The sequence below is a fragment of the Manis javanica genome, chromosome 3 (assembly GCF_040802235.1).
Source record: "Manis javanica isolate MJ-LG chromosome 3, MJ_LKY, whole genome shotgun sequence".
Classification (NCBI taxonomy): domain Eukaryota; kingdom Metazoa; phylum Chordata; class Mammalia; order Pholidota; family Manidae; genus Manis; species Manis javanica.
Genome location: NC_133158.1, coordinates 6,619,925 through 6,638,838, shown reverse-complemented (window position 1 = coordinate 6,638,838; position 18,914 = coordinate 6,619,925). Strand labels below are relative to the sequence as shown.

Below are 18,914 nucleotides of genomic sequence, written 5' to 3'. Positions count from 1 at the left end.
GGATGACAGTAATACTGGAGCCATCTGCATGGTTGGGAGGATTCAAGGAGAGGCCTGGCAAACAGTACGTGTTTATTAAATTATTATTGAGACTATTATTGTTATTTGGCTTCCCGAGTGTTTGCCGGGAGCAGGCACCACTTGGAAGACTTCAGGTGACGAGGTAAAAACTGCAGCCGCCTACTCACGCGGGGCGGGCCCGTGGGGGCGTGGCCTAGAGGGAGGGGGCGGAGCTGAGGAGGACAGGACTGCAGGGGCGGGACCTGAGTCTGCGAGCGGAGGCTGGGGGCGTGGCCCCGGGTAAAGGGGCGGGGCGCGGACTGGCGGCGCATGCTCGGTGGTGCGCCCCACTCGGCCGCTGGCGCCCACGCCACCGCCCACTCCGGGCTGGCCAGAGGCTGGCTGCTGGGGTGCAGACTAGGGCCGGGCAGGGCGAGCGCACGGCCATGGCCCCGTGGCTGCAGCTCTGCTCCGTCTTCTTTACAGTCAACGCCTGCCTCAACGGCTCGCAGCTGGCGGTGGCGGCTGGCGGCCCCAGCAGAGCGCGGGGCGCCGACACCTGCGGCTGGAGGGTAAGGAGAAACTCCTCTTCGTCCCCAGAAGCTCGGGGGGCACGGCGCGCACAGGTGTCCGCGGGCAGCCGAGCCCGCGCCGGCCTGCGGGCTCTGCGGGGAGTCAGCGGCCGGGCTGGGATCCCCGCTGCTCCCGCCCGTCCTCCCGGAACGTGCGTCCGCCGGCCCCGGCCTGGAAGAAAGGGGCCGCCGACCTCCGGCTTTGTGGTGCTAATGAGGCGCGGCCGCCGGCCGGGGTCCCGCTCGGAGGGCGGGCGGGAGCAGGGCGCCCCACCCTTTGTTCCCGGACCGGGACCTCCTCCGCCTCTGGGCTGCGCCCCCCGGGGCTGGGATGCTCCGAGCTGTCCGAACGCGGGGCGCTTTGGCAGGGGAGTGAAGAGTCGCCCGCTGGACCTCCAGTGCGCGCCTCTGAGAGGCCCGGGGCTGCCAGGGAGGGGACACGGAGCGCTGGGGAGGGACGCGCCCCCTTTCGGGGCCGCTTTGTTCCTAATAGGCTGCGCCGTGTTACCCTTCATCCAAGCCTCGACTCCTAACTAATGGGAAAGTTTGCTCCCCGGTTCAGCCCTTCGTCCCACGAATGTTCTCACGGGTGATGTACGCCTCCCTCCGTCCCCGCCGGAGCCCGAGTCGCTGGTATTCTTCACCGCCAAAGGGAGGCATGAGTTTGTCACCTCCGTCAGTTGCCCGAGACGAGACGGTAGAGGCGCACAGACTTTCGCCGTGTGCCTGGAGCGCTTTAACTCTGTCTGGGCAGTGGGGCTGGGGCAGGGGCAGGGGGCCGTGTGGTGGGGCACTGAGGTCCCGGGTCCCCACCTGGAGTTCTGGGCTTGGGCCGCCCCTGACCCGGAGACCATCCACCTGCTTCCACCTCCCTCCGAGGCCAGGGCGGGCCTGTTGTCAGGCCTTGTGGAGAGGATGCGGGCTTCGCTCTCCGGCAGCCACCGACAGGGCTGTGGTGCTACTCCTGGGCCTCAGTTTCTTCACCTGGGAAATGGGAGTAAATGGGGATTTCCTAGTTTCCCCTGCACTTGCTCTGAGGGGTGGAGATATGGTGGTTCGCTTAGACCAACGTCGACCCCCACCTTTTCTGGGGCCCTCTGAACTGCCTCAGCGCAGTCAAGGCCTAGGACCTGGTGGACACCCCTCTAGGGGCACAGGCTGGTACCTTCAGCTCACTTGGGCCATATTCAGAGAAACAGTGCAGAAAACCAAGTATGAGCCAGGCAGCTGCGAGCTCCTCAGACCCAAGAGCTGCACTACAGCTGTTACCCACCCTCCCACCAACTCCTCCATCTGACTTGTGGTGAACAGCACATTTTCTCACTCTGTCCCATTTTAGTAAAATATCAATTTTTTTATAGGTACCAAGTTTTGTCCAGTTTTTAGATTTAAAAAAAAATTCCTTAAGGCTATCTCATGTTGATTTATTGGTCCTCTTAAATTTTTGGATCTAAACTGAATAACTCCAAGAGCATCACAGGCATTTTATTCCTGGTTTTCGTATGACAGCACCAGTGGGTCAGGTCCATTTGCTGCCTTTCTGCAGTTGGCTCCATGCCTTCATGTTCAGTGCACTAAGATGGTGAAGTTCTCATGCCAGGCATGGTGGTGTCCCAAAGGAGCCGAGCTGCGGGTTTTGTTCTGTCTGCACGTAGCAGTGTTATCCTCCTCGGAACCTGAACCCCCACAGAATTAGTGGTGAGCCCTGGCCAGGTGGCCTTCTGCTCTTGCTGACTTTTCTTCCACCACAGCTCCTCGTTGTGGGTGACCTTCTCAACAGCACCTACTTTGGCCCCATTAGTCCTTCCCCAGGATCTTCCACTCCCTGTTTGAGTAAGCATGGAAGCCTCTGGGCCGTCTCTCTGGTGCTAGGCTCTTTGCAACCTGGTACATGGCTTTTCCCTCTTGGACTTGCCTACCATGCACCTGCTGGAGCCACAGCTTTCCCTGACCCACCTGCACCTGTCCGCATACCCATCTTTCCAGTTTCAGCCCCTCCCACCCTTCTCCCTAACTCCAGTGCCCTCATGCTGTCCCACACATTCCCTGCTCCTGGGGTGCCTTCCCTGAGAGGCCCTGCTTGACCTAAGACTCAGCTCAGAAGCCCTCCCCGAACGCCATTCCGCCCCAAGTGCTTCACCTTCTCATGCAGGTCCTTGCGCTTTGGTGCTGACCGAACTGCATCTTCAGGATCTGTTCACATCTGTGTCTTCAGCCTGACTAGTTTCTTTAGCCAAGCACTTAACCTCATCTTGGTGCCCTCAGGGCCTAGCTTCCTGTAAATCGTGGCTGAGCCCAACTAGACCCTGCAGCCGTTCAGCTAAATCCTCAATCAAATGATAGATTTTAAGAAGGGCGGAGAGAATCAGAGAACCAAGCTTCCGAGTTCTCTCCGCTGCAGGATTTTGCACATGCTGTGCCTTCCTGCCTTCTTTCTCTTACCACCTCAGCCTCCCCTCTCAGCTCTAGTAACTCTCCTGCAGGAAGCCTGCCCCTATCTCCCTAGGTAAGTTTTTCCAGAGCTTGCTGTGTCGGAGCGCTGGCCAGTAGTACTGGTGCACAGTGATGTGGGTATTTGTTTAATGCCCAAGTCCCCTACCACATAGTGGGTGTATCAGCCCATAGATGTTGGTCCCGGTTCTGAGGTTGCTTACAGTCTAACGGGTCTCTGTGCACACAGATGAACAAGGGCTGATTGTATGCGATGCAAACAGGAGAGGGCTTCCTGTGGGTCTAGGTCACCCAGGATCTGCGAGGGGAGGTGGGCGGCAGGGCGGCAGGGCGGAGAGGTGAGCCCTGAGGGAGGGGCAGGATGTGAGTGCTGCAGACGAGCTGAACGAATCACCCCCCTTGATCTCCTGGGAACATCTGTTGCGGGAACTCTTGCCCCTGCAGGAATGTGTGTTTTCTCAGGACTTGCCAGATGACTGCAGCCGGCTACCCCTCGGCTGCTCTGCTAGCACCCCCTCCGGGGCTGCCCTCGGAGGAGCCGGCCTGGTTTAAGTGGTCAGATTTCACAACCTCCCATTGTTTGAGGGGCAGTTAAGGGGCCGATACCATCTTGAACGCAGCTCAATGTTTTAGAAATGAGCTGTGGACACACTTCCTCTATTTAAAAAAAAAAATCTTAGAGCCCTTAACATCTAAAGTTGCTCTCTGAGTAATAAATACAGTTTTCCCAATGAAGTAACAGTTTGTAAAACTTGCTCTAGGGACCGCTATCCTCATTGGCTTGTTGATGGTGTGTTGATGGTGGGATGGTTTGTTTGTGGTGGGTAGGTTCCTGTCAGTAGCCTGTGCTCAGGGTTTTTCCCCTGTTGTCCTGCTGGTTGTTTTGAGAGGCTTTTTTATGGAACAAAGAATGAAGAAGCTGCTCCCACAGGTCTCTATTTCATGGCTTTTCCTGCAGTGAAGGACGAGGGAACATTTCTTGCCTTCCAACCCAAATGGGGTACATCTTCTCTGGTCTTCTATCCCCGAAACAAATTTCTACCCTCCAGACAGCCTGCTCCTTCAGGGATTCAGGAAGCCAGAACGCTGGCATCGTCTTTACAATGAAGTGCAAGTTTCCCATTTAAGGCAAATACTTCATCTCAAAAGGTAGGAAGGAATAGGGTGGTACTTGGAAAAGAAGAAGTTCCAGCTGGTTAAAATTTAGGTCCCTGATAAAAGTCCAATCCAAGAAGTTTCCTTGGCTGTGGGCCCAGGCATGTTTATTTGATTCTGAATTGGATCCGTTTTCATTCACTTGCAGCTCATGGCTCCCAAGCCTGCGTCTGGTCTGGCTGTCCTGGGGCCATGTCATCCGTGTTGTACATGCTCTGGTGTCCCGTACAGAATTCTTGGCTACAAATGACTCAGCCCTGGTTGACACATTTTTCAGAGAGATTTTTATAAGGACTGCAGTGCTTTCTTCCAGCCTGTTTTGCTGTGTTAATTGGGAATCCTCCTGGCCTGGGTCCATCTCATAAGCAGCCTTCCTTTCTCTGCACCCCCATCCATCCCACTGACCCCAGAGCCCCTGCAGCGCCTGGGCGCTTTGCTTGCTTTCAACTTAGGGCTGCAGCGGGGTAAATGAAACCAGCAAGCATGTGCTGGCTGTGGCAGCATTTCCTTCCAAAGACGAAGTCTCAATCAAAGTGAAGCCCAGGGGCTTCCGGTGGCAGGATTGCCTTGCGAGCTCGTTAAAATGCAGATTCGAGGCTGATGGGCCCGGAACGGAGTGAGGTGGGGCCCGGGAATTGGCACTGGAGCAAGCCCCGCTCAAGCTCTGTCTGCGAGGAGAGCCTCTGCTTTAGGAGACAGGCCCTTTCCGCGGTCGGAGGAGGGGAGGAGAATCCGCATTCTAAACCTGTAGGATCAGTGTTTGGCTTTACATCACCTAACTTTACATCGCTTTGGCTTTACATTACTTAAGAGAGGAAAGGGGGGAACTTGTCAGAGCTCTGACCAGTGAAAGGGGCCAGGCTGGCTGAGGGGGCGTCTGGGTACGGTACCCCATTTTGGGGGTTGCCTGAGACCTGGGGTTGTAGAGAAGGCTGGGAGTGAAGGGGACCTGACATCCCACTAGGTTCCTCAGAGAACAGCTGGGCTTGTCTGGAAAACAGTCTCCGGAAAGAGTTAAGGTAGGATCCAAATCACATTCTCAGCAGTTCAGACCTTCCAGACGGCTTCTCTACAAAAGAAAGAACCGCCAGTGATTTTTAAGTCTTTATTTTAAGTTGAGTATTTTTTCATGCTTCATTTGGCTTAAAACGTGTTGGGCTTTTTGTTTTGTTTTGTTTTGCTAAGCTTTCAGACCCTGTCTTCCCCACCGGCCCCTGAGCTTTTCACATACTGAGCGCCAGCAGATGGCTGCTGCTGCTGGGGCCACCCCATCAGCAGTTAATTGTCCCTTTCATTCTTCATTGCCTCCTGTGTCTGCCTCTGATGGATGGGTTTTGAGGCTTCTGGAAGCCTCGGCACCCCCACCACCAATTTATAAGAGGATGGGCCGAGGTGGGGGACTCAGGTCCCCCAGAAGGTGTCCAGGCTCAGGTGGGGGGGGCGGTACCCCTCTCCTGACCCCTCCTGTAGCAGCCAGGAGCTTTTTGGTTCCCGTTTGCTCCACGTTTGGAGGGTCCCCTGCCTTCAGCAAGCCCAGGGGTCCCGTCTGTGCTGGTACCACTGGCTTTGTCTCCAGGCAGCCTGACTCGCTGGCCGGTGGGAGGCAATGTCCTCCCGGCACTGTTTGTCTAGGCTGCAGGGATGTTCTGAATGGGCCTGACATACAATTAGCTGACTGATGGCCCGGCAGCACGCTGTCTCCTCCTGGGCCCTGGGCCTTTGAAGCTCTTCCCTGTGGGAAGTAAAGAGACTATTTGCTCTATTAAAATGCCTTGGTATTTCCTCTGTTTAACCACAGGCCACTTCCTCTCTGCCACTCTAAACTCAGCAGGGCCACCGGCTGATTGAAAAGACAAACCCAGGAGTGAGGATTTCCTATGAAAGAGGTCGTCTGACTGCAGATGCAGGCTGGGCAAGTCTCTAGGAAGAAACCAGATCTGAGGGGGAATCCTTGAGATGACTCCTTATCTTGCCCGAAGTTTAGCCTGTTGACATAATTCACACTTGAGGTCCTGAAGGCATAAATGAGTATTTTTTTTTTTTTTACAGTAGGGAAGCCTACATTGTAATCAAATCAGTGTGCATTTTGTCTGCATAGTGGCAGGTTAAAGTCGGCTGGGTTTCTCATTGTGTGAGTTGGAAACGCTTCAGAGTCTGGGAGTAGCCTGGTGTCCCATAGTCAGCTTGTTCCCTGCTTGTACCCTCTGTCTGCTTGGTCTCATGTGCTCAGAAGTCCAAGTAAGAAGATTGTGGCTTAAATAATACCAGGAATACCTCTGGGGAGACTGTCCCTCATCCTTTCCCAAACAGTTTTAGTATTTACAACTCCCTTGTTCAAAGCTTCCATGATAAACATGGCTTCCCTTTTCTTTGGTTTCTTGTTTGGAAATGTTGGGGGAAGGTAGATGTAGCTAATTAAAGCTACAACATTTAAAGGGGCGCCTTAATAGGTACCAGCTGTCCTCAGCAAATCACTGGGTAGATGACAAAATAAAGATCTGATGTGAACACACATGTAATTCTCTTTGAAAACGGAAGTTGGCCTATAAATTGTCTGATTTAATAGCGTAAGTGAAAACTACCTCTAGTGTGCACTTTTAAGAAGCAATTTTTTTTAGAGTAAACCTAATGGTAAAATATCGTATTTGCATCAGGCTGGCACCTTAACAGTTGAAAGGGCACTAGATGGCAAGTCTTGTTGGGAGTATACTGAATTGTATTTTTATTATAGGTTTCTTCATTCCAAACCTGATCTAACAGACGTTAGTCATGAGGCTTTCCCTTCAAAGTATTTCACTGTTGGGAAGCTTGCTGGAATTATCAGAAATGCTGTATAAAATTGGAGTACAACTTTGAAGAGGGAATAATTAAAATGTTCAGATGGATATATGCATTCCACACATTAAATGAATGCTTCATATGAATCGTTTTGAAATCAAAAGACGGTTACATTTAAATAGTACTTTCTATCTTTAAAAACTAGTTTTTCCAAGTGTTCTGTTTGTTAGTTTTGTAGATTTTTCCCCCTCCCCACTGAATGGTAACTGTTTGAAAAATGCTGGCCATGGCCCCAGACTTCTGTTCTGAGATGGACTGTTTTACTGGAGAGTGGGAGGGTTGATGTGGATACAAGGAGGGTTTCCTTGGAATGAAGAGGTGTGTTTTCCTGAGACAGGCTGTGTGGTTTAGAAACCTTTTCTCTGTGATTTTATTCTGTCCAGGTGATTTCTGGTTTCTCCTCTCCTGAAACAGCCCCCCTTTTAACCGAGGAAAATGCAGTCCGCCAGATCTGGCCCCTGTTGAGTGACAGTTGATTGCCTCCTTCCTCGAGCGGGCGCGTGTGTTTCAGGTGGGGCACAGGTGCGCAGTTAGGATTTCTTGTGACTGCTCCACGTCTGAAATTCAAGAAGACTATTTGGAGTGAGGAGGGAAGAGATGGTTTTTGGAGGAGCTCCGCTGTGGCAAGTCGCGGTGTAGTTCTGTAGTTAGCTGTGTTTTGCGGGATAAGACAAAGATGAGTAGGACTAGGCACCAGGCCGTAGTGGCTCCGCATTCTCGTGGGGCTGCAGGAAAGAGGCCCAGGGGCTCAGAGACAGGAAGACGCAGGAAGGATTCCAGGGTCCGGGGAGCTCTCTGTCCTCTCTCCGAACTGCCCACTCTTCCCAGGGAAACCGGAACCGCGCACAGTGTCTGCTGCTCCTCATCCTAGAATGTTCCACCTCACGCACTTGCCGATGTGAGAAACAGCGTGAAGGTGAGCAGGGGTCTGAGGCACCGTTGGCACCCACCGTACACTCTGGCTTTTTAGCTCATGTCTCAGTTGGTTCTCAGTAACCGGCTTCTTGCCCCACCTCAGTTTACCCTGCGTCGAGGCCCACCACACTGCTCCAAACCCCCCAGGTGACTCTGGCCTTTAGTAAAGCCAAGCCCTTCCTCGCGCTGCCTCCAGATGTAGTGCGGGGCGTTCCGCCCTCTGCAGTGATGCAGGGAGGGCGCAGCAGCTTGATTTGTTTATGAAGAAGACAATTTGGATGGTTCAGAGGATGATTGTCGGAAGGGCTCCGAGGGTGAGGCAGGCAGGCCTTGGCGCTGGGAGGTGGGGTAGGGACAGGGGGTTGCCTAGAGAAAGATTTGCGCAGAGCTGGTGGCGGGTGGGGCCGGAAGGTTGGGACTAGATAATGTGGTGCATGTCAATAGTGGGGCGATCGGAAGGTTTCCGCAGCAGATGAAGGGCTTGATAAGGGACCCTCGGGGCCGTTGCTTCATTCAGTAGGTATGTGCTGCTTTCTCTGTGGGCAGCCTGATTTCTGGAGCTTACATGGTAGTGGAGGAATGTCGGACCTGACCTCCCTACTTAAAACGGCCATCTGCCGCTCTGTCTTCTCTTCCCCACTTGGTCTTTCTCCACAGAACTCTCCACCATGAGACACACACGGTATTTCTTTTTTTTTTTATTGCAGTATCCTTCATACACAGTTTTATGTTGGTTTCAAATGTACAGCCCAGTGGTTCAGCAGTTACCCATATTATTAAATCCTCACCCCCTCTAGCGCGGTCACCCCGTCAACGTGGAGAGATGTCACAGAGTCACTGACCTTCTCCGAGCTGTACTGCCGTCCCCATGACCACCTTATATTGTGATTGCAGATTATCCTGCCCCTTTATCGCCCTCGCCCTCCCCCTCCCCCTTGGTAACCGCTAGTGACTTCTCAGAGACACACATAGTCCGTCTGTCCATCTTTCCACTGCAGTGTCAGTACCAGGAGGGCAGAGCCTTCCTCTGTTTCCTTCCTGCTGCATCAGAAGGTCAGTGGTGGGCACATAGTAGGCCCTCCCTGCATGTTTCTCGAATGCCGAAGCGGTCTGCAGGAGGTTAAAATAGGTGGCGAGAGTGACGGCACACATGGCTGATCTCAGGTGGCTTCTCCGAGGAGGTGACATCTAAGGCGAGCAATTGTAGTAACAGTTTCCTCTGAAGTTCTGTGGTTACTTGTGTCCTCCTAACTAGGTGCCAAGAGTATGCTACAAACACACTCACTCATGCTCGCTGCAATCGTGGGTGCTGTGTGCCCCACGCCGGCCGGCTGCTGGGCGGTAGCCTGGGAGCCACAGGACTGGTGGTCAGGGAGGGCTCTGGCTGGCAGTTGCACTTCGCAGCCTCAGTTGCTAGAAGAGGGGATGTTTGGACAGTCCAGGTTGCCCTGTGCTGTGGGTGAACAAAATGTACAAAGCCACCGCTAAGCACTAACTAAGCATTCCTAGTCTTGGACTTTCTGAAATGGTGTGAATAAAATGACCCTCGCTGCCTAGCAGCAGCCCCCCTTTGGTGTGAAAACTGTCTTTTGAGCAGAGGTACAGGTCTCGTTTTCTTACCACTCCCCTCCGGTTGTGAATGCATTCCACTTCCCAAAGCCGCTAGACGGCACATCCAGGCTCAGAGATGCTCTCCGCCTTCTTTCCAGGGCTGTGGGTTTGCGGGCCAGCTGGGGTAATGAGTTTTTGCCCGGCTTTGATTTTCTCGCCCCGTGCTCCCTGTGGGAGGAACTAGAGATTTCTCGTCTTACCTCTGCTCATATTCAGATCCAGCCAAGCAGTCAGTGACTTCCCGGGCTTTCTTGTGGGAGACTGTGGGAAAAGTCCTGGTTGGCTGGCTATGAATTAATGAAATCCTTGGAAGGCTTCACTAGAGATAGCTCCTGTGGCTTAAAGAAATAGCAGTGCCTTTTCAATTTGAGAAAGAGGTCATGGAGTTTTACCGAAATTAAGTAGAGAAAATGTGACATCTCGCTGTGCTGCCCAGAGACGGCTTGGGGGCTGGGGGCTGGAGTGGTGGGGTCCCAGTGTCTGCCGCACTCAAGGTGGCAGTCACCAGGTCCCTCTTACGGCTGCTCTGGACGTGCTGTCTGTCTCATTGTTCTCCCTGAGTTGCAAAGTCCTGGAGGGAGAGAAATTTTGCCCTGATGTCTTTTCAGTTGAGCACGTTGCCCACCTGCTGAGCTTTCTTCATTTCCTTCAGGGTCACACTTTCTAATTTTTAAAATGCATGGTTTTCGAAGTGGTCAGGGGTAGTGTAATCATTGCTTTGATCTCATTAAAAAAAGATAGGGGTGGATAACAGGGTAGAGTTTGGGCAGAAGAAGGGAGGGAAGTTTTAAAGAGCCATTCTAAGAAGGTTTTAAATTAGTAGACATTCTGACAAGAGGAGAAAATGATGACAAACTGTGGAAGAATTTTAGGGGTCTAAAGATAGTTTTCAAAGGACCTACACATTTTTTAAAAGCAGAAACATGAATGTTCTAAATATCTGCAATGTGCAAATCCCTCTCCCCTATCCCTGCCCAGTTAAGTGACTAGAAGTAAGTCATGCTATGTTTTAAAAATTTTATTCTTGTCCTGGATCTATTCTATATCAAGACTTTCTGTAATTTTCACTTTTAAAATATTAGTGATATTTTGGGGCATGCACTTTCTGAAGCTAAACAGGAAGGTCAAGTTGCTGCCCTGTCCCCTACCCAGACCTGCAGGCAGCCCATCACCTGTGCTTAGCCTTCTCTTTACGCTCTCCCATATTTTGGATCCTGAAAATTGTCAGGAAAGTTTAAAGAACAGTGAAATGAACGCCTATTTCCCCTTTACCTAGAGTCACCAGTTCTCTGCGCCCGCATACCTCACTTGTCCTTTACACGTCCTTGAAGATTTCTGTCTGAATCACATCCCAGAATTCAAATGAGGATCACTTCTTGCTTGTAGACATCCTATCTCTTTAGTCTCCTTTGATCTAGAACTGTCCCTCCACCTGTTTTCTTGGTCTTTTATTACATGCATCCTGAAGACTCAAGATCGCTTGGCGTGTAGATAGCCCCCCATCTTGGCAAGATCCCTCTAAAGGTGATATGGTGATGTTGTATTTTAGGTATTGATAGGTAACAAATGCGGATGCAGTTGTAACAATGAACTTTTCCGCTTGAGTTTTTTCTACTTGAAATTGTTTCACGTAGAGACCTTTCTAGGGTTTAACCCAGTCTTGTGATATCTTTTTTTAAAAACGTGATGCCTTCCATTAAGGCTTCCGCTCTTACTTAGAGTCCAAAGGAAGTGCAGGGTGTCATTCGTGCCAGCTTGTAATATAATCTCTTCCTTAAAGACCGTTTGAAATCAACCGTGCTCTCTCAAAATTAGAAGTGCTGCGTCTCAAGAATGCTTAAGGTTTCTGCTATTCACACGGGCTTGTTGCAAACAGTTGCACACGTCGCCCTCAGCGACTGGGAATGAGTTCCCATTAAAACCCCCGTTTGGCTGGGGTAGCTTTACGGTTGAGTGCTTCCTCACACCAAAATTCAGCCATTCCTTTCCTTTGTGCTAAGAAAACATCGAACTTTACTTCCAATAAAGGCCACTTCGCTCAAAACATGTCCTCCAAGTCAGTTTCCAGCCTTTGAATTCTGTGATTGCCTACTGCCTAAATTATTTTATTAGAGACCCTTCCAGACAGTCATTAGTTTAACTTGAATTACTATCTTTTACCTAATTACATGGGTTTTTCTCTCTTTTATTTGCCCCTACCCAGCTTTAAGGGCCAAAGACATGGAAAGCTAATATTGATTATTTTTCCAAGTAAGTTAAAACATCAAAAAGCAACGAGTTGTTATTCTTAGGGGGTTGAGGGAAACAGCAGAGACAAAAACCTCCATCTTTTATTCATAAGCCCAGGGAGGACTGGGAGGGCGTTTGTCCAGCCTTCAGGGCCAGGCCTCCTCCCCTGCTGGCCGTGAAGTGTCATGCCGAGATGGAATAGTGGGACATTCAGCATCCAGAGAATGGACCGCAGAGCTTCAACCTTGCTTTTCACTTTTTTCCCTGGCACCGGGTCCACAGTCCCCTCCGTGGCCCAACAGCGAAAGGCCAGACAGCCGCGTCCTGGACGCTGGCAGGGATGCGGGGCACCCAGGGCAGCACCGGGCCCCTGTGCTGGAACGCAGGCCCGACACAAAGGCTGGGCCAGTCTGCGCCTGGGGACAGGTGGCGGGTCTCAGTCTGGTTTGCTGTGGGCACCGCGGCAAGAGCGCTCGTTTCCCTGACTCTGCTACCCTCGGTTTTGGTGGGAGAGAGAACGCAGAGAGCTTCCCCGGGGCAGAGAGCAGAGGCTGCATGGCTCCTCTGGCTCTGAAATTTTCCCTGGATAGAAAGAAATCAGGCAGCATTTGGCAGACGGGGCCTCGAATTTGATTCAGCATAGTGGTTCTCAATCGGGGTGACTTGAGGGAAGACTGGACACATTTTGGGTTGTCCTAACTGGGAGGTGGCGGTTTGCTACCAGCACTTGGTGAGGGCCAGGGATGCTGCAACAGGAAACATCCTAAAATGAGCAAATAGTCTCCCTCCCCCCTCTCTTAGCCTCCTAACACTTCCAACCTCCTTGCTGTTTAACACACGGTATTGGTTCTATAAATCTGCACTCAGGATGAATTTCCCTTCGCTCCCCAAGACATGCGATAAAAACTATTGTGGTGTGCCTCAAAGATATGCCCTGAATACAACTACTATCTTAAATGCAAAGGACAGTTTTTTTTTCTTTTTGCCATAATTTGATCAAAGTAGCACAACCTGGGCCTCTGTTTTTGTTACTCACTGATGGTCTGTGGATAACATTACATTTTTTCAGCATGAAACCCAACACTTCAAATCCCTAAAGCAGTCTCAAATTTATGGTTAATAAAAGCATTTATTGTACTGGATGTCATCTGTTATATCACTCTGGGGCTAGAAACTGGCAAGCAGTGGACAGGAAATATTTTCATTTCAAATCGCTTCAATCTTATGGTCTAGGGGCAAAAGTGTCTGATTTCAGGAAAGCTGCAGTGAACAGCAGAGTAATGAATGCATTTTTAGGTGATTAAGCAGGTATCCTCTCCCTTTCAAACAATCTTCTCTCTCTGCCTTGGTGGGGCTAAATAAACATGCGATGTTAAATGATAGCGTTTCTTGTGTTGGCCATATTTTTCCTTTGATCATCTTAAACTTTTCAGTGTTTCCCGGAATCCTCAGCAGAGCGCAGCAAGCGTCGGCCCTCTTTGTTTATTTTCTGAGTAGAGGAGGATTTCTGAGATGAAGCCGAGTCTTCCGAAGTCCCCTTTAAAAATGAAATTTTGTATCTTGCTGTTCGGGTCCTGAATTTAGGAGGAAAAAACATGTTGATTATTTTTTTTTCTTGAAGGCTGCAGTTTTATTGTAATTTCAGTCCTGATCCCCCACATCCGTCCAGTGAACAGGCAGGGTGGGGAGAGTTCCATGCAGAGGCTACCCTGCATGGTGACCGAGCGTCCAGGACAGGGTGCCTCTTGTCCTGGCTGCCTAGTGCCTTTGAACATGTTATCTAAATCATCACTGTCCAGTGAGCCTCAGACGTAAGCCATTATTTCTGATGTGGTTCCTTTTTGTTCCAGATGAGGATTCCATGGCACAAAGAGCCAGAGAGGGATTAGAGGGGTAGGCCCTGTGACTCAGAGAGGCCTCTCTCTGCCAGAAGCCAGAGCCACAGAGTTCCTACCCTGCCAGTGCCCCCAGCCTGACACGGACACACATCTGCCACGTGCAGCGATGCAACTCACAGGGTGGGGAGCAAGACTGGACCCCAGCGGGTGCTTTACATATACTTAAATTACAGGAGGATTCAGCATGTACCCCAGGGGCGCCCAAACCTGGCTGGCTATCAGAATCACCTGAGGAATGTTCTTGGAGGGCCGGGGGATTCCAGGCCTCTCATCCTGGACCTGCTTACATAGGATTTCCAGGAGAAGACCAAGAATCTTGAGTTTTTAGAAAAGCTGCCAGGATCCTGGTTGCCCAGGATTGACAGGGTGGATGGAGGTGGTGGCTACAATGGGGCAGTGCAAGGGGATTGACAGATACACAAATGTGTGCATTCATATGTGTGTAAACATATATGTTTATATATATATATATAAATGGAAGTGCCCATTTTACTACGTGTAAATAAAGAAATGCTGCCCGGGTGAAACTGAGCTGTCACCTAGGTGTGAATGGCAGACGGTGCCTGCCGACAGCCGGGAAGAGATGCCAGCTATGAGAGAACGCCACCTGGACATGCAGAGGCAGGCGGGCTGGCCCCGGGCGATCCAGTGGGACCCAGCTGGCATGTTCGCCCCTGCGCTGTCCTGCCCAGGAACTAGTAACCACCGTGGCTGCTGAGCACTTGACATGTGACGAGGGCAACTGAGGACCTGAATTTCAAATATTACTCAATTTACGTTTAAGTAGCTACACTTGCCTAGAGGCTGCCATGGAGACGGCTTGCCCATGGGGGCTGGCGTCGCTGTACTGGGGGGCTTTGGTCCTTTATGTCAGAGGGACTGTGGTGAGTCAGCCCACCTATAAGGCCAGATGGGAGGGAACCAGCAGGACATGGGGGTTGGTAAGGACAGGGGAAAGGAGCTTTGGAATGAATGTGTGGGGTCTGCCGAGTGGAGGAATCTGCTTTTCCTTCTCTGGTGCAGATAGTGCCAACTTTGGCCCAGTTCCCTGCCCAGCTTCCCAGCCTCATTCTTAAAAGATACAGTGGTTAGTTCGGATGCTCCGTGATGGTCCTGTGTTCTGCTGAGTGTCAGGATGTCCAGGAAGCCATTGGCGGTCCAGGGGAGCCATGTGCAGAAGGGGTCAGGGGCTGGCTGGGCTTGTTCCGGGCCCACCGGCCAACACAGATGGAGTGTGATGGAGAACCTGCCCGGGCATATCCTGCTCGGCCTTGGAGAACAGGATCCTGTAAAAACTGCATTTGAGCATGAACCGCTTACTTTCCACAGGCCCCCCCACCCCCCACCCCATCTTGGCTTGTGCTCAGACACTCTTAAACCTGCTGTGCCCGCCCCCGTGGACTTACGTTATCTTGAACAGTGTTACTTTTCCAAATGTGCTGCAGAAGAGTGAGACGCTGAGAGTGTGGCCTTTCATTAGTGCAGACCAAGTGGTGACAGAAATAATTTTCCAATTTGCAAATGTATTTGCTCTTAAATACATGAGCTTATAACTAAGGAGGTTTCGTTGTTCTGATTATAACTGACTTGAAAGCTGCAAAAGGTGGTGGGGTTTAACATTAGTGGTGAGCTGTTCCTTTATTTTTTTGTGAAAACTTGGGCTTCCTTGGATCAGGAAGAGAAGGGCATTCGGAGTCACAGCATTTTGAAGCAGGGTTTCCTCGTGTTACCTTCGCAAATCGCTGACTTGGATCTAGTGGGGAAAAAAAAGAGCTGATCTTCCCACTCGAACACAAACGCGTCTTGCCATGGAGTTGTAATCACTGTATTTTTTTTATGGTTATTTTTTAACTTAAATTTATTTTCCAGAGTTATTCCCATGCAGTGACATAGTTCACAGATGTGTCACTTTTAGTGGCACACGGTATTTTCCTGCTGAGTGCTCCCCTGTCAACGAAGCACTTGTGCTGTTCCCAGGTTATTGCCATTCCAGAGCTGCTGTGAACATCTTCATACAGACTGGTTTCCTGCCCGCCCTCTTTGCCATTTTGGTTTGTGTACTTGGCACATATTCCCCACAGTGGAGTTAAAGAAGCAACGGTTTTCTAGATCTTCCTACATGTTTGCCAGCTTGCCCTGTATAATGATGGCCAACTTGCTGGGAGAGGGCAGATGTGTTACACGAATCCAGCTGTTCCATTTGCTATCATGCGCTGGGACCTTGGGCAAAGCTCTTCATCTGTAAAATGGGTTCTTAATAGTTTATCTTCTAGGATTGTTTTGAGACTTAAGATACTGTCTTTAAAACAGTCAGCTCTGCACTGGGCCACATAGCTGCTTCGTGATCGGTGGCCATCTGTTATCAGCAGAAAATGTGTGCTTATTTCCCACAACCTAAAAAATACCGGTATTTATAATTTTTATTTCCTCTTTGTTGGTTTGGCAATACCTTAGACTTGTTTTATCCTGGATTTATTAGAAAAGGACTGATCTATCCACCTAGTGACTTACCTTCTGAGTAAGTTTTAATTCTTTTAAGTCTGGTAGAACTAAGGCAAGGAGTGGGTGACATGTTGCCTGCTAGAGCTTATTAGGGATAAAGTTTAAGTGACTAAATGAAGGTTCTAAAATAAGATTATTGACTGGGTGAATCCTTCAGACTTAACAGCATATTATGAAAATAGTTGAATCCAAGCATTGTCGTGGGACCCTGTTGCAGATTTTTGGCTAGCACACGTTTCTTCAGGCATAAATTTTCCAAGGTTGATTTTGGATGGATCGTATGTCTTCCATAAATGGAGTATAAAGTAGTCCTGTTTTACTGGAGTTTTACCCTATCCTGATATTGGGCCAGAAGCCACTCTGTTGGATTACATCAGCATGATGTGCAGGGTGGGGACATCCCAGGCCAGCTGCCCGTGACTGTGCACAGGACAGGTGACTGCTCCAATTCTCAGTTGCTTTCCCAGTAAAATGGGACGGTCAGACTAGAATTATTCTTAACAATTTAACGATTGTTTTTATTGAGTTAAGTTGAATGTTTAATTTGGGGTGTGGAGTGTAGATTTTCTGTCCTACCCATCCCATCTCCTTATCAAGTTAGTCACTTAGTGTTCCACCTGAGACTCTGTCTCTTGCACGTGGGTGTCTGTTTTTGGTCTTTCGAGGAAGGATACCCAACCTGTGGCCATCTTTGCGGCTCTTTCGCTAATAAAAGTAAAGTGTCCTCCACACAAGTTTTGAATTTTTAAAACTTTCGTCCACATATTTCTTTATTTCTGTGGTGTGGCCGTTTGCCCCGCTGGTCCCTGTTGACTTGCCTGGGTCGGTGTTTACAGGGAGGTGCCCAGCACATCCGTCTGCCTCTGTCCTCACCTTCCCTGTGCCCTGGTCCCTGTCTGTGTGGCCAGAGGGCCCTCAGGCACATGTCTTGTTTTTAACATTGCACTGCTGTTAATGATTGATTTCCACCCATTTAGTCCTCTGGGCTAGGAGCTTTTAGGGCCCCATCCATCACTGAATCCATAAACAAGGGTCATAGACTCCCCGGGAGTTCTGAATGCACTGGGGTGTTGACAGTCCCAGAGGCCTGCCCTGCTCCGTCAGCGCCTGCCGGGGAACAGCGGAGGCCGGGTATGTGCTGGGTGGTGGTGGGGCAGGAGAAAGGTGGCCACTGATAAAACCGATCAGAGATAAGATAATTGTTTGGCAGATAATCTGCATGTGGGTGATCATATTGCTGAGAGATTGATGTTTTGTTTGCCTTCCGCTCCCATTTGCACCAAGCTATCTTATTAGGAAAGCTAAAGAGGTTTGAATAGTGGTGCACACACCCCAGGGACACCAGGGATTGCTGTCCCGTGAGCTGCCCTCCAGGTCCAGGAGCCAGCTTCCTGCCCAGGTGGAAGTGGTGTTGATTTAGTGGGCCCCTGGTGGGGGCCCCTTGGATATGATGACATTTCTGGAAGAGACCCATAAAAGCAACCCCTTCTTCTCTACAGAGGGGAGGCTGAGCCACCCTCAACCCACAGAGTGGCAGACTTAGACTTAAAATACATGCGTGGGTGGCCCTAAAGGGACCGGGTAGTGAGAGAGGACAGAAGCAGAGGCGTGCTTTAAGAAGATAAGGTGAAGGCTTGCACTGGCGCCTCTGATGGGAGGAAGAGACAGGAACGTCCCAAAGGCTGTCAGGTAGCTGGTCACCTCCAGAGGGGCCAGAGGAGGAAGAGACGGTGGGAGGCTGGGGAAGAGGTCGTCCATTCAGAGAGCAGAAGGGCCTGCAACTTGAGGGCACTGGGAGGGCCGACTTGATGAAGTGCTTTATCTCCAGGGGTCATGCTCTCTGGAAGCTCTGAGCTTAGACCGGAGTGATGACAGGTTGCCCTGGGGAGGCTCTCGGTGGTTTAAACCAGCGCCTCCACCTGCAGTGAGAGCAGAGCAGTCTTTCTTCCTGCCCTGCAGAAAGGATGGAGATGTGCATGGTACGTGCAGCTTGTACCTCCAAAAGCCCTGACCCCAAATAAAGCATGGCTGCGGACACCTTCCCTGAACCTTTGCCGGGTTTGACTGGCTGTCCCCAGTGATTTGGCAGTCCCTTTTCTGTGTCCTGTAGCTCATGATGCCTGCCAGAACCCTAGGCACGGTGGCCAGTCCTTTATGCTTGCAAGAGCCTCTGAGCATCCCCTGGTGCCACCAGCTGCTCAGGCACTGAGGGTGTTCACGGGCTTCAGCAGCAGGGCCCAGGCTGCTACGACGAGGCCGGGCCGGAGTCCTCAGAGCCCACGCCCTTCTGGGAGCTCTTTCCCTTTGTTTTGCCCTGGGCTGGTGGAAGCCTCCACCTTTGCAGGTGGAAGTCACATCACTGCTTCTTGGTGGGTGGGAACATCTTGAAATGGGCCCCATATCCATGGAAATTGAAAGGGAGATACATGACAGGAATCATTTCTCAAGTTCTGATGCCCCTCCTGCCCCTGTACATGTTTAACTCCAAGTAAGTGGCTTGGGGCGCAACACTGCTTTAATTTGGAAATATGAAGCTGTCCTCACCCACTCAGGTAACACAGGTGTGTCACTTCCACCGGAATGTCACTACCCTGGGCACTTGGCCCCCGTCCCAGTCACTCTTGGACTGTTCCTCACGGCCAAGCCCTGCACTCCACATGCCTGGGGTGCTCTGTGAATAAGCGCCGGGTTACCCTATGTACCCGACTGAGTACAGGTTTTCAACCTCAGCTTCATCACATTA

General features: G+C 50.9%; 1 protein-coding gene across 2 annotated transcripts in view; it reads left to right on the top strand.

Annotated features, from left to right (window-relative positions):
* Positions 1–329: 329 nt before the first annotated feature.
* IL17RD (interleukin 17 receptor D) overlaps positions 330–18,914 on the top strand; it is a 59,374-nt gene continuing 40,789 nt past the window's right edge. For both annotated transcript variants that reach the window (XM_073230741.1, XM_017660793.3), the window contains exon 1: positions 330–572. In XM_073230741.1, coding sequence (XP_073086842.1) covers positions 447–572 — 126 coding nt within the window. In that variant the 5' untranslated portion in view covers positions 330–446. The remainder of the gene's footprint in view (positions 573–18,914) is intronic.